Below are 13,345 nucleotides of genomic sequence, written 5' to 3' on the forward strand. Positions count from 1 at the left end.
AAACATTGCGAACCGAACCCATAACTACAGTGCATGACTTCACTGTCAGCAAGTTTGGTAATGTTTTTGCCCTGCTTTTGATGGAGAGGGCAAAAGAAAAAAATGGCATGGCAGATGCAAGGTATAATTTCTTCTACTTAGGAGCCGTCCTTGATTGCTTCTTATCCTCATCTCCCCTGACCCCCAGCCATATTCAGTTCATTGGCAAGTGGTGTCTATTTTGCCTAAAAATTCAACTCCAGTCCTCTGTGTGTCTTCACTTCATCTCCACCTTCCTGGCCTGAGTCATCATCCTCTCTAGTCAGGATGTCAGCGACAAACTGCTCTCCCTGTTTCCTCTCTTGCTTCTCTCGAATCTGTTCTCCACAATGAAGCTAAAGGAACTCTTGAAAATATGCATCAAATCATGTGATTCCCAATTTAAAAGTCCTTAGTGCTTTCCCCTGTTCTTGGGCTAATATCTGAATTCACAGAGTGGTCCATGCTCTCTCTAGCTCCTGTCACTCTCCCCTGCCATGGGTGGCTCCATCTCAACCTTGAGGTTGCAGCCCAACTGTCACTTCTGCAGGGAAGCACCATCCCCCAACTCCGCCACCGCCAGAAGTGGCCAACACCCAGTTTGTTTTCTGTCATATCCCCATTTATCATGATCATCTTATTTTTAAATTATTATTATATTATTTTAAATTTAAATTATATTATATTTTAAATTATTATATATAATATATAATATATAATTATATATTATATATAATATAATATATATTATATATAATTATATATATTTTTAAATTATTATGATTGTTATTGTTTGATACAGTAGTAGGTGTGCAGTGACTATCTTCCCAGCTAGGATGTGTAATTCATCATAAAGTCAGGGCTCACCTGCCTTTTTCCAGGAGTAGCCGCCATGCCAGGCACATAGTCGACACTCAGTAAATATTTTGAAAGTGAAAGAGCAAACTGTACAAAGAGTAAAATAATTAAATCCCTCTGTCTGGATCAGGGTTGTATGGAATGTCATTGTGAAGTTGGAGATTAGGAGGAAGCTAGAGAATTCAAGGAAGACCTTTCATGATGAACAGGGAATTCATACTTGATAAGATAAGCGATACACAGGCCAAAGCATGGCACTCTGTTTGTTTTTTGAGACTGATTATTTAAGCAGCTGGATTGTATTAGAGGAATTAAGAGCTTTGTGTTAAGAAATGATTGCACCCACACGGAAAGGGGGACAAGGACTTGGATAGGGAGATGCTGGGGAAAATAAGAAGAGGTTGATTTGAGATTCCACAGTTTGGAATTTTGTAGTAATGATGCACTGAAGTGGTCCGAATAGACAATATTATGTTTCTTTATATGTGACCATAAACTACCAGCCAAAAAACCCCACTTTATTTAAAAAAAAAAAAAGTTCTCAGATAAACTTGACCGAAGCTTTCGACTACACCCCAATTCCCCCTTGGCCGATGCCCAGTACTGACATGCTGATGTCGGGGTGGGTTTAGGTGAAGAGAAGAAATAAGAGCAAACTTTTCCACTGCCCTTGATTTAATAAACAAGATAATGTACATGAAAAGTGCTCCCTGTAGTTAGTTAAACTTTTAACCAAATACTTAAAAAAAAAAAACAGTGCTGATATTTACATTTTGTGACTCTACCTCGCATTATTTTTTCCTGCCAAATTACCATCTGAAAGAAAATGATCTGAAACTGTTTTCTTAAGATACTACATTTTTTAACATTGTTTCTCTTTTTTTTGTTTAAAGCAATCGAACAAGAGGAAGAAAACGGTGACAAACACATGATTGGGACAGAAGCTGGAGGTGTCCCAGATTCTCAGGTATGATCAGTTCTGTGGCCCTCTCTCACGACGCCTATCTTCTGCACTGGGAATGCTGACATAAGGCAGGGTTTGCAGATGACACAGATCGGACCTTCTGTGTTCTGTAAAGAGTGGTATGCCTGGGAACAAAGTGCTTATTTTTGATAGAGAGGCATTTCACAGGAAGGACCCTAAATTGTTAATTATATTTGTAATTTGACTCACGAGGGAGGGACAGAGGGGCAGACATCCTCCACTTTCCAGAGAAAGCAAGGAAATAAGTAAAGAGCTCAGAGAGACCACCCTAGAGCAGCCTACCCCCTGGAGATGGCAGAGAAGAATGGGCTGGCTGACAGCGGGACAGGCGGGGCTGGGCCACACGGATGGACGTGTGATGCCTTGCCTGCCAGAGATTCTCTGCCAATGCCCACCATCTAATTCACAGCACAGATATGCTTTGACCAGCGTCTCATCTCCAAAGAGCACTGTGGCCTCACCACTTACACCCTAGCATTCTCAAATGCTAACTTGGTGTAGATCAGAGCATTTAAGATTCTTGGCTTGGCTGACCCATTATACTTCCTTTCCAGTTCTAAATCTATTGGTTCTGGTCAGAATAATACATTAGCTTTTTTAATCAAGATGGCACAGGCTGCACTAGTTAAGTAAGTTGAAGGAAGGAACTGTTGGGAGTCATTTTGCTGTGGAGATACTGAAAATTCTGCCATCACCAAGCTCATACTGAAATCGCCTTTCAGGCTTTCAAGCAAATGTGGGCAGGGATTTCCCCCACTGAATGTATTCCAGACTCTCTCAAAGGTTTCTTAAGTCATAAATTATTAGTGAGACAGGTATTTCTAAACATACATTCTTGTTCTTTACTTGTTTTGAGTTTACTCTGTGGGCAAAAGTCTGTCATAAGGGAATCGTATTTGTGTCTCAGGAGGATACACAGACCTGGCTTTTCAAGATTCTGTGGTTTTCTTCAGCTGTGCCACGAGTGTACATATACAGGAGGTACCAAGGGTCGAAATCGTGAAAGCAGACAAAACCAGTGAATCCAGAATTCGATCAGGAATGGTTTCAATTTAGGTTTGAAAGGCAGGAATTAAGTTCACTGGGGGCCTATCTGGGGGTGACAGGCCTAGGCTGTGGAGGAGGGCGGGGAGCTGTCATCTCCTCTGACTCGTCTGAGAAAGCATGACCTGCTACCACAGGACAAGCATCAGTTTTGTCGATTTTCGATTCTGCAGGCCATCTTTCCAAATGCTCTGGATGTAGCATCCTCAGCGGTTCAAGTCATGGAGGGTGAGCTCAGAGAAAACTTTGAGAATTTTGCCATCAGAATTAGAAATAAATGTTTGTGTGTGCCCATGGGTGTCTACGTTGACTCCAGAACATATTACTTTGATGTTTGGTGTATGCACACATAACGGATAGAGCATCTGTATGCTGGTCTCGCTGGTATTTCACATTGTTGCGGTCTTCACTCTGCAGCATATTTTAAGCAAGCAGAAATTGATTTCTCACTCCTTCCCCAACCGTGGAAATACATCACTCTGGGAAAAATGCCCTGGGGCTGTTGAAAACTTCGGATGTATAAAGGGTTAAGATGGAGAGATGGGATCTCCTAGACACATTTCCCCCCTCCTGAAAACTCTAATTCTCTCCTCAGATGTTCCCTCCTTTCTTTCCTTTTCTCCCTAAAAATATCTTTTCTGCCTGAGAAACTCCTTGTTTTAATGCAGGGATGTGTGGGGGGAGTGGAGCGAGCATGTAGACTGGGGTTTGCCTCTCAGCCCTTCTTCTGCAACAGCCTGTGTCCTTACACAAGCTCTTCAGCGTCTAAGCCCAGGCGTTCCTGCAAGGTGACATCAGTGACTTCATCACCATGGTGCCCTCACCAGCCAAGTCCCTGCAGGGGACCGGCATGCAGGGCTTTCATCTCTGTGAAGTAGGTGGTCTGGGGGCTGAAATGAGGCAGTGTAGGACATGCCTGCATGTGAGAGTTTCAGAGGCAGCGTGTCTGAGGTCCAGAGTGCAGCCTTCGGGGCCAGACGGCCTGGGCTCTCCTCCTGGCTCTGCCGCTGGAGCCTGGGCAACACGTTCTCTCCTGACCTTGGAGCCCTCTTCTGTCATCGTACTGAGAGTTCATTTGGGCAGACCGTTAGATGCAGTAGGCGCTCGCCAAAGCACTTTGTTCTATTCCCTGCACAACAAGGCCTGGATTTTCCACCGCTTTACAGATGCGCTGGTATGTCCGGGGGCCAGGAATCAAACCCAGGCAGTCCAGCTCTGATACCCTGGCTTTTTTTTTTTTTTTTTTCAGTGTTCCAAGGTTCATTGTTTATGTACCACACCCAATGTTCCATGCAATACGCGCCCTCCTTAATACCCACCACCAGACAACCTGGCTTTAGCTTATGCTAACCTGCCTTTCTAATGTCTGTAAAATGGGGGTCATGGTTGGGTTGTTTTGAGGGTTAGATGAAGATGTGTGAGGCAGAACAGTGCCCAGCACATAGTAAGTACTCAGAGAAGTTCATCTCCGTGAGTTACTGCTGTGGTCGTGATCATCTGTCACATTGCTTTTCGGTTTGCATATCAAAGGTGTCTGGCTCCCTGGCAGTATTACTCTCTAACATTATGCTGTCTTCACATACATAAATGTTCTATACTCATTTATCACTCTTTATATAGGACTAAAGGATTAGAGAATTTTTTAATCAAAATGTGTAAAATTTGGGGGGCACCAGGGTGGCTCAGTTGGTCGAGCGTCCAGCTCGTGATTTTGGCTCAGGTCGTGATCTCAGGATCGTAGGATTCAACCCCATGTTGGGCCCTGCACTCAGTGTGGAGTCTGCTTGGGATTCTTTCTCCCTCTCCCTCTGCCCCTCTCCCAGCTCTCCCTCTCAAACAAATCTTTTTTAAATTAAAAAAAAAAAAAAAGTATAGAATTTTTGCAGTGCCTGGGTGGCCTGTTGGTTAAGCATCCAGTTCTTGGTTTTGGCTCAGGTCATGATCTCAGGGTCATGTATTGAACCCCACATTGGGCTCTGTTCTCAGTGGGGAGTCTATTTGAGATTCTCTCTCCCTCTGTCCCACACTCTCTCCTTGAATAAATAATATTGTAAATGAAAAAAAAAAAGTGTAGAATTTTTGCCAGGTTCTAGTTTAGGGCCTTTAATGTGATCTTTAATGAGTAATTGATAACGTATTGAACTTTGGAAATTCTTCCTTTGCTTCAGGTGTCCATTGACCTGAATTACCATTCAGTAATTATTTTCGTGTCTCCTAGCCTCCATTTGTATCAATCATTTTAACATTAAGTGATGGTAACTGTTAATTGTATAAAGTAATTGATTATCAATAACCAAAGTGTGACTTCTTTTTTAATACACAGAAGAAAGCTGTTATTTAAGGCTGTGATAGTGATCATAGAAAATAGATGATCATTTAAAATCCTTTATGTTGGAATTTATTAGAATTTGCTTTTTTCTTCTTCTTTATCATTTGTCAACTTTGCTGCCCTGCTTAGCAGTGCGGACAGTAATGTTTACAGACCTGAGCTGAAATTTCAGGTCCAAACAAGACAAAATATTAGTGTCCTCCCTACTCCAATATGAAAGTTCAGGGAATCAAGTATATGAAATATGTAAACCTTTTACTTCATCAGCTATGTAAATGTATGGCAGTGCATTTTTTAGTTTTATCAGAAGAGCAAATTAAGTATAATAGATTAAGAAAATATTTGAGGGAAACAGCAATTATAAATTCCATGTAATTATGGCTTCTGCCTCCTTCCCTCCTTCTACTCTGCTCTGGCAGGATGGAGTCTCATACAGTGTTTATATAGGATGGTTCTGTCCGACCAAAATGCAATTCCAGAAAGGAGGATCCGAGAAGTGAGCCTTCCTGAAGTTGGTGCCTTACCTGGACAGTGAGGGGCCAGGAGTCCCTGAATGACTCTCAGGCTCTGTGATGCACCAGCATGGTGTCTGAGGCCTGTCCTAGTGATGCCCTGGGTGTGAGTAAACCTGCCTCATGCTCCCCATCACATGCACTTTTCACTGTGGACGCCACGTGGCCCTTTCCCTCAAGGAAGGGGTATATTTTTCTAGCCCAACCAAGAGGAAATTTTTCATAGTTTTCTTTTCCTCTCTGAAGAAATTTGAGAAAATGAATACTTGGTGCCCTACAAAATAAAATAGCTATTTATGATTATTATTATCAATTTATAATTTATTATTATATTTAATATAGTATAAATATTATGATTCTATAATTACCATATGATATATTCTAGTATATATTACATATTATGTTATGTTATTATTTTTAATTTTTTTAAAAGATTTTATTTATCTATTTGAGAGAGAGCATGAGAGGGGAGAGTTCAGAGGGAGAAGCAGATTCCCTGCTGAGCAGGGAGCCCCATGTGGGACTCGATCCCGGGACTCCAAGATTATGACCTGAGCCGAAGGCAGTCGCTTAACCAACTGAGCCACCCAGGCGCCCCCATACTATGTTATATTATTAATATGTTATATGTTTTAATGTATTATTTTTATGTATTTGTTATTAATATTATATCTAATTTATTATTATTTAGTGTGAATTGTGTTCAGAATTTTCCTGGAAGGGATTCCTTTTTTTTTTAATTCTTTTTTTTTTTTTTAAATAAACATATAATGTATTATTAGCCCCAGGGGTACAGGTCTGTGAATCGCCAGGTTTACACACTTCACAGCACTCACCATATCACACACCATCCCCAATGTCCATAACCCCACCACCGCTGGAAGGGATTCTTAATATTTGTTGCTTAGGGAGTATGTGCATATAGTTGAGTCAAATAATATATCTTCCCATCCCATCAGTGTTTCATCATTTGAGTTTTCTAATTTACTTTACGAATTTCTGTGTGAGATTGAATTGTTAAAGAAGTGACTCTATTTAGTAATGAATAAGAATTTATCCAAATACCATGAACCTGTATTAAGTAGCATTCTGTTACTGCAAAAGTGCTTACTTGAAAAGTGGGCTCTTTTGTTCTAGTTTTCCTTCTCTTTTTGCATGATGTTTTATCTAAGTGTTTTAGAGAAAGTGGTTTTTAAAGTGAAGATAATGCAAACAGTGTTTTCATACACGAAATGTGCTCTTTCACCTTTTGTCATGAAGGTGTTTCATATATCATCCTTGTAGTGTTCCTAAGGGAATCCTGTCCAAGCACCATTTAACCACAGAAAAAATGGACCCAACATTTTTATGACTCCGTTTATAAAGGAAACAGACTTTAATTTACATTCACAACATTGCTCTCCTCAAACACTGAAAATCATATGAATAGCTTTAATTATACATTACAGAGATTTTTTTTTTCAAAGCAGACCTTGAAATGAGGCTCTTAAATAACTCTTCTGACAGTTCCATATTAATCTTTTATTTTTTTTCTGGCTTAGCAGTGTTAGGTAAACTGTTTATAATTAATTTTGTATAGACAAATTAAGTAGTTCAAGAAGTGAAAGTCTAGATCAAGGGCTGTTACTTATCTTGCTTCTCCTGCCATAACAAAGCTCCCAAAATGTATTAATAAATTCATGGGTTTTTCAAATTAAATCACTAAATTACAGAGCTGTGAAAGGGACCCCCAGAGAACATCTGGCTGAGCACGGTGCTTCCTCAGAGGACTGTCTTAGAAACTATCTAGGATGTATGGGCATCTCTCTGGGCTTCACGTTCTCTAGGGAATGAAGAAGCATTCATAACCCTCCTGGAAAGCCTTTTTTTGATGGTTGTTAGTAAGGAGTGCTGTAGAATTGATTATCTTATAAAAAGACATCTAGAAATTATGCAGAAACCAGAAAATTCAAGACTGCAATATTCCTTTTTTAATTACAAGATGTTTTAATTATAAATATGAAACAATTGCTCTGAAATCCATTCTTAAAAGTAATAGCATTTTGTGTTTAAAATACATAATTTGTGCACCCAAGTACCTGGTTCTAATAAAAATGTATTTCCTCATTAAAGAAGAGTGTATATTTAGAATCCTAAGCATATGATATAAAGAATGTTTATTGTTACTTAACCATTCAAGTTCCCACAGAAACCAAAAAAACAGTTAAGGTGTCTTAAGTTTTCACTACTCAGTCCCACCCTCTTTTTGCTAATGATATCAGTTATTTTTAAAAAATGTATATCATGGGGTACCTGTGTAGCTCAGTTGCTTAGGTTTCCGATTCTTGGTTTTGGCTCAGGTCATGACCTTGAGCTGTGAGATCGAGACCTACATTGCGCTCTGTGCTGAGCCTGGAGTCTGCTTGAGACTTTTTCTCTCTCTTCCTCTGCCTCTCCCCCCCACATACACACACTCTCTCTGTCTCTCTAAAATAAAAAAACATCTGGGGTGCCTGGGTGGCTCAGTGGGTTAAAGCCTCTGCCTTCAGCTCAGGTCATGATCCCAGGGTCCTGGGATCGAGCCCCACATCGGGCTCTCTGCTCAGCAGGGAGCCTGCTTCCTCCTCTCTCTCTGCCTGCCTCTCTGCCTACTTGTGATCCGTCAAATAAATAAATAAAATCTTAAAAAAATAAAATAAAATAAAATCTTTTAAAAAAACCAAAGAATGTACATGGGTCTGTCTCCCATATACATACCACGGAAAGACCGTCTCCAAATCAGAACACATGGGAGCTTAGGCCAGTTAACTCTGAAACCCATGCTGGTGAGGAGGAACGGGCTCAGTCTCATGCCTGTTTAGTTCTAAGACGCTTGGGCACCCACGGAGAGATTAGGACTAATCCATCACACTGCGAAATAAACAACCACAGGGCAGGTCCTAAGGTTGCAGGGTCACGAACCGCCTCTCTCGGCTCGCAGGACAGTATGTTAAATGCTGTCAGGATGACATGGATGGAGAGAGAAGAAATTCTAGCTGGCTGACATCTGTGAATTTTTTAGATAACAGAAATTTATTCCTCTAAGTGTCAGAGCTTTTAAAGGATGTTAATCATTTGTAATATAGGAATCCTCCTCCCTAGTTTCCTTGCCTTTTTAGTTTGAAGGAGGATATTTAACACCACTGATCCTCTTGTACCTCTCTAGTATTGATTAAAAGTGCCTCTTCAAGATCAGCCCATGTATTTAGCATTACATCAGGTGTGGGCTCCATTAAAATCCCAACAAACAGAAACATGCTCCAAGGAGCATGGCTAGTATGGTAAAGGAATCTAAAAATAAAATCAAGTGGGCCCTTAGTAGTGCTTGACCATCTTATTCTACTTCCCTTGTCCTGTTTCTTCCCAAGTTGGGAGGCGGCAAACCACAGTTGACTCCCAGTTTTTGTAAGTAAAGTGTTACTGGAACACAGCTGTGCTCTTTCACCCACCTATCGTATCTGCTGCTTTTGTACTAAAACTGCAGAACGGGGTGGTGGCATGAGAGACCATGTCACCTACGAATCCGGGAAGATGGACACTCTGGCCCTTTCCCAAAAAACTGGCCAACCCTTGCCATTGCAGTGACTACTACATGCATTCTTTTCTTATACCTCCACAGCATCTTCTCATATTCTCTACTCTCAGCTAATAACTTGACTTATTCTTTGGGGAAATAGATGCATTCAAAAAAGAATTTCCAGGAGGGCCTGGGTGGCTGTCGGTTAAGTGTCCAATTCTTGATTTCATCTTAGGTCATGATCTCAGGGTCCTGGGATCGAGCCCCATGTCCAGCTCCTGGCTTTGCTGGGAGTCTGCTTGAGAGTCTCTGCTTCTACCCCTCCCTCACCTTGTACACATGCACATGCTCTCTCTCTCTCTCTCTAATTCTTAAGAAGAGAAATATGCCCGCCAACCTGCATATTTACCCATGTACTTCACCTGCCCTCCTATTACAGTGAGTGACATGTTCATAGTCCTGTTTCTGTCTGATAGTAGATCTTTATGCTTTCTTTGAGCCTGAAGGACATTACTCCCCAAAATGCCCCCTCTCCATCCCGCATCCTCAGGTTTCCCTCTGCTGGATGATTTCTAATAAGATAAGTAGACTGGAACATCCCTCACCATAAACAAGCAAGCAAGCAAAACTCCTTTCAACATCACTCCTGAGCTAATGTCCTGTTGCTTATAACAAAACTCCTCAGAAGGGTTGTTGCTCGTTCTCTGTTGAACCCTGAGCTAATGCAGCTTTTTTCCCCCTGCCACTTTTTTTGCTCAAAAAGAAACTATCATCAAAAGCCATCGATTACTTCCGTCAAAATTCTGTCAAATCTGTCATTTCGAACCTATCATACTTGACATCTCAGTAGCATTCCACACAGTTTTTCTCTCCCTCCTCCTTAAAACACCTTCTTCACTACTCACAGGTTTCTCCTCCTAGAAGAGGGTCTTGGTGTCAGAATCCCGGGCTCAGCGGGGAGTCTGCTTATGGATTTGTCTCCCTCTCCTTCTGCCCCTCTCCCCACTCACCCTCTCTCTCCCTCTCTTTTCAGAATAAATAAATAAATAAATCTTTTTTAAAAATTAAAAGGCAAAACTGATACTCATGGCTTGACGTTGAATGATTTCGGAGTTATGTCTAGTGTGGTAAGGGACTTTCCAACAACTGTGGCTCTCAGACAGTGCACAGGCTCTCTTAAGATAAACTGTGATCCCTGTGCAAGAAGCTTGGAGACAAACTGGAGGGCCGCTTGTGAGGGATATTTTAAAAATAAACATCTGACTTTGGGGGAGGAATTCCACTTGCTGTCTCCTAGGAATCTGTGATTTGGGCCACTTGAAGAATTTTCTGTTTCCTTCCTAGTTGTTGGAGAAGCTGTTAGATAAGGAGCTATCTTTGCCCTTGGGAATAAAGATAATAGTCATTGTTTCGCATGCATGGAGGATCCCATTTCATCGATGCCCACTCAACAAAATGGTTCTCTTAGGCACAATTAAGACCATGAAGCTGAACATCACTTGCTGGCCCCTTCTCCATATTTGGTCCTGTTGCTAGGTCCATTCAAATCCTGTACATTAAAAAAAATAAGAAAAATCCTGTATAGTTGTATTGTAGATTCCCAAATTTTGACTGCTCCTGCCAAGAGTAACTTCAGATTTCATTAGATCATGTCCTGATAGGTTGGGACTTTTTTTTTTTTAAATAATTTGAGCAGAAACAGTTAACAATTTGTGTTATAATGAACATCTTTTTTTTCTAATGAAAGTCTTAGATTCTTCTCCTTCATATTATTGTTACTTAGGTGCTTTGGCATAATAAAAAATGGGATGCTTAATGGTTCACTTCCAATCCCTGATGACATCTGAAGCTTTCTTTTTGCAGTTTATTTTTAATAAACTTTTTTTAAACCACATTTCATGGAACATTAGAAGTACTTTGCTAATAATGCCCCACAGTAATTTTCCAGTTGTTAAAAAGAAAAATCTTGTGATCTTGTTAAACTCCATATTTGTATGTGGAATTATCTGGTGGAGTAAAAGAATTAGGAGCTTGTGTACTGTTATTTTTAGTCCTCTGTATCATTTCACCCTTTTTGTTAGAGTGGTTGCTGGCTAACTTTCCCATGAGTTTTTAACCTCTTGTGAGGCTTTGCTTATGTAACAGGAAACAGGCTGTCAGGAACAAATAGTGGCATATCAGGAGCTCACTTCAGTAGCAAATGATTTAGTTTTCTCTGCCCTTCCCTCTCTTAAAGTGGACCGATACGTGATCTGAACTTTAAGACTTGTGGTGTGAGCTTCCTAGGTTAAAATAATTCAGTTTCAGTTTTGGAAAAGCCAACTATATTACCAAGACCATGCATTAATGCAGGCAACAGAGAAGATGAGCTTATTGTAAGGCGAATTTTGCAGTGGTGTCATGTCCTGGGACTGTGGATTTAAGTATATCTTCGCTTTTTCTCCGACTCTTAAGGCAGGAGTGATGTGCAAACTTCAGGAGAGAGATGACATCGGACGAATTGAACTGGTCCAGAAGCTGGCGAGAGAAAACTGTCAGTTTCTACAGACAGACAAAAAAGAACAGGAGAAATCTGAACACGTAAGCCCTTTTTCTCTTGGGGATGCAGGTTTGAAAGGGGTGAAAAGTGTTTCCGCCTGGCTGTATGCTTGAAGGTGAAAATATTTTAAATTTTGGGGGTTTTTCCCCCCACATCATCCTATTTAGTAAAAACGACAGCTGCTCAGAACTCAAAGCCAGACATTCACAACACTGGGTACATAAGAGAGCTCTCCTCAAAAGTAAATCCTGTAGAAATAGAAGAATATATGTAAGCAAATATGAATGCCTGTGTATGATTTTTGATTCAATGGCTTTCAAGTTTGACTTTGGGAATTCCACCCATCACATAGTTTGTGGAATATGAATTTTGGGAGAACATTCTGATGTACTTTTATGTTGAGTATGGTGTGGCTCTAGTCACCAAACAAATGTACCCAGTAGAAAAAGGTAAGAGCAGAACACTAGATTATAGATGCCTTCACCAAGTGGGAGAGTCAGAAGGGAGTTTTCCCAGTATCTTATGAATGTTTGTGTTCCAGCAAAAGTTCTGTTGTTTGCATGGAGTTAAACTGGAGGAAAGGGATGCTCTGCTTCCTTCTCCTGAAAGCAGTAATTCAGATTGAACTTTAGAACTGAGAATGCTGTCCTCACGCTGGAGGGACAAGGGCACCGCTTTCTTCTGCAACACATTGTCGTCAGTTGACTTTTTGTTGTCGTTTGTAAGACTGAGCTCTCAGTGCTCAGCTATCCAGGGTTGCTCACGAAAGGGAAAATTCTTCAGTGCGTATAAACATGTCTTCATGTCTTCCCCTGACTTTAAGTTTATGTCCAACCCCTTCTGAAGGGGAAAAATTGCTTCATGCTTTTTCTGCTCTCAGGCTCAGTACACATGCCAGGGGTTTACTGAGCAGGAGGTGAGATGAAATGTTCAAGGCGGCAGGCTGTTCAGTTGAACATAACGTGCCTCTAACTGTGCAATGTCAGATGATAACAGTTGGTTTCTCGAAGGGGAGAATAAGCAGTTTCAAAGCCTTGCGACTGAGCTGTTTCAGGGGTGACCGGTGACTTTCAGTGAGAGTGGATATCTTAGCAGCCTTTCGCTTCAGTAGGTACTACTGGAAAGTCCAGGAACGTGTTTCAGTCGTTAAAAGCACCCTGAAGGTTGACTGTATCAAAGACTGACCCTTAATCTCTGCTGTGTCCTTGGAATATTTGAGTATCCTAGTGTGTGACTTAAGTTTCTAATTAGAAGAGCAATAGTTTTCCTTTGCCATATTTTGTTGATTTCAAAATGCACATTTCCCCTGCATTTTAGCATCTCTGAAATCAGGGTCATCTCAATGATTGGTGATAGGAAAACACATCATGGGTTAACTGTCAGCATTTTTCCTTCCTAGCGGTCCTTAAAATGAATGATCTATTTTACAATGAATTGCGTATTCAGTAAAGTGGACCAGTGACAGCCTGTGGGTAGGGCAAGATCTTTTAAAGCCAAACCCATGGTAGAGTACCAGTTCACCAAG

General features: G+C 40.9%; 1 protein-coding gene across 2 annotated transcripts in view; it reads left to right on the top strand.

Moving 5' to 3' along the window:
• Nucleotides 1-13,345, top strand: part of RAPGEF5 (Rap guanine nucleotide exchange factor 5) — a 218,835-nt gene that overhangs the window by 107,668 nt on the left and 97,822 nt on the right. For both annotated transcript variants that reach the window (XM_032873502.1, XM_032873512.1), the window contains exons 8-9: nucleotides 1,770-1,843; nucleotides 11,736-11,861. In XM_032873502.1, coding sequence (XP_032729393.1) covers nucleotides 1,770-1,843; nucleotides 11,736-11,861 — 200 coding nt within the window. The remainder of the gene's footprint in view (nucleotides 1-1,769; nucleotides 1,844-11,735; nucleotides 11,862-13,345) is intronic.

Source organism: Lontra canadensis, unplaced genomic scaffold (genome assembly GCF_010015895.1).
Source record: "Lontra canadensis isolate GAN:19392208 unplaced genomic scaffold, GSC_riverotter_1.0 scaffold2, whole genome shotgun sequence".
NCBI lineage: Eukaryota > Metazoa > Chordata > Mammalia > Carnivora > Mustelidae > Lontra > Lontra canadensis.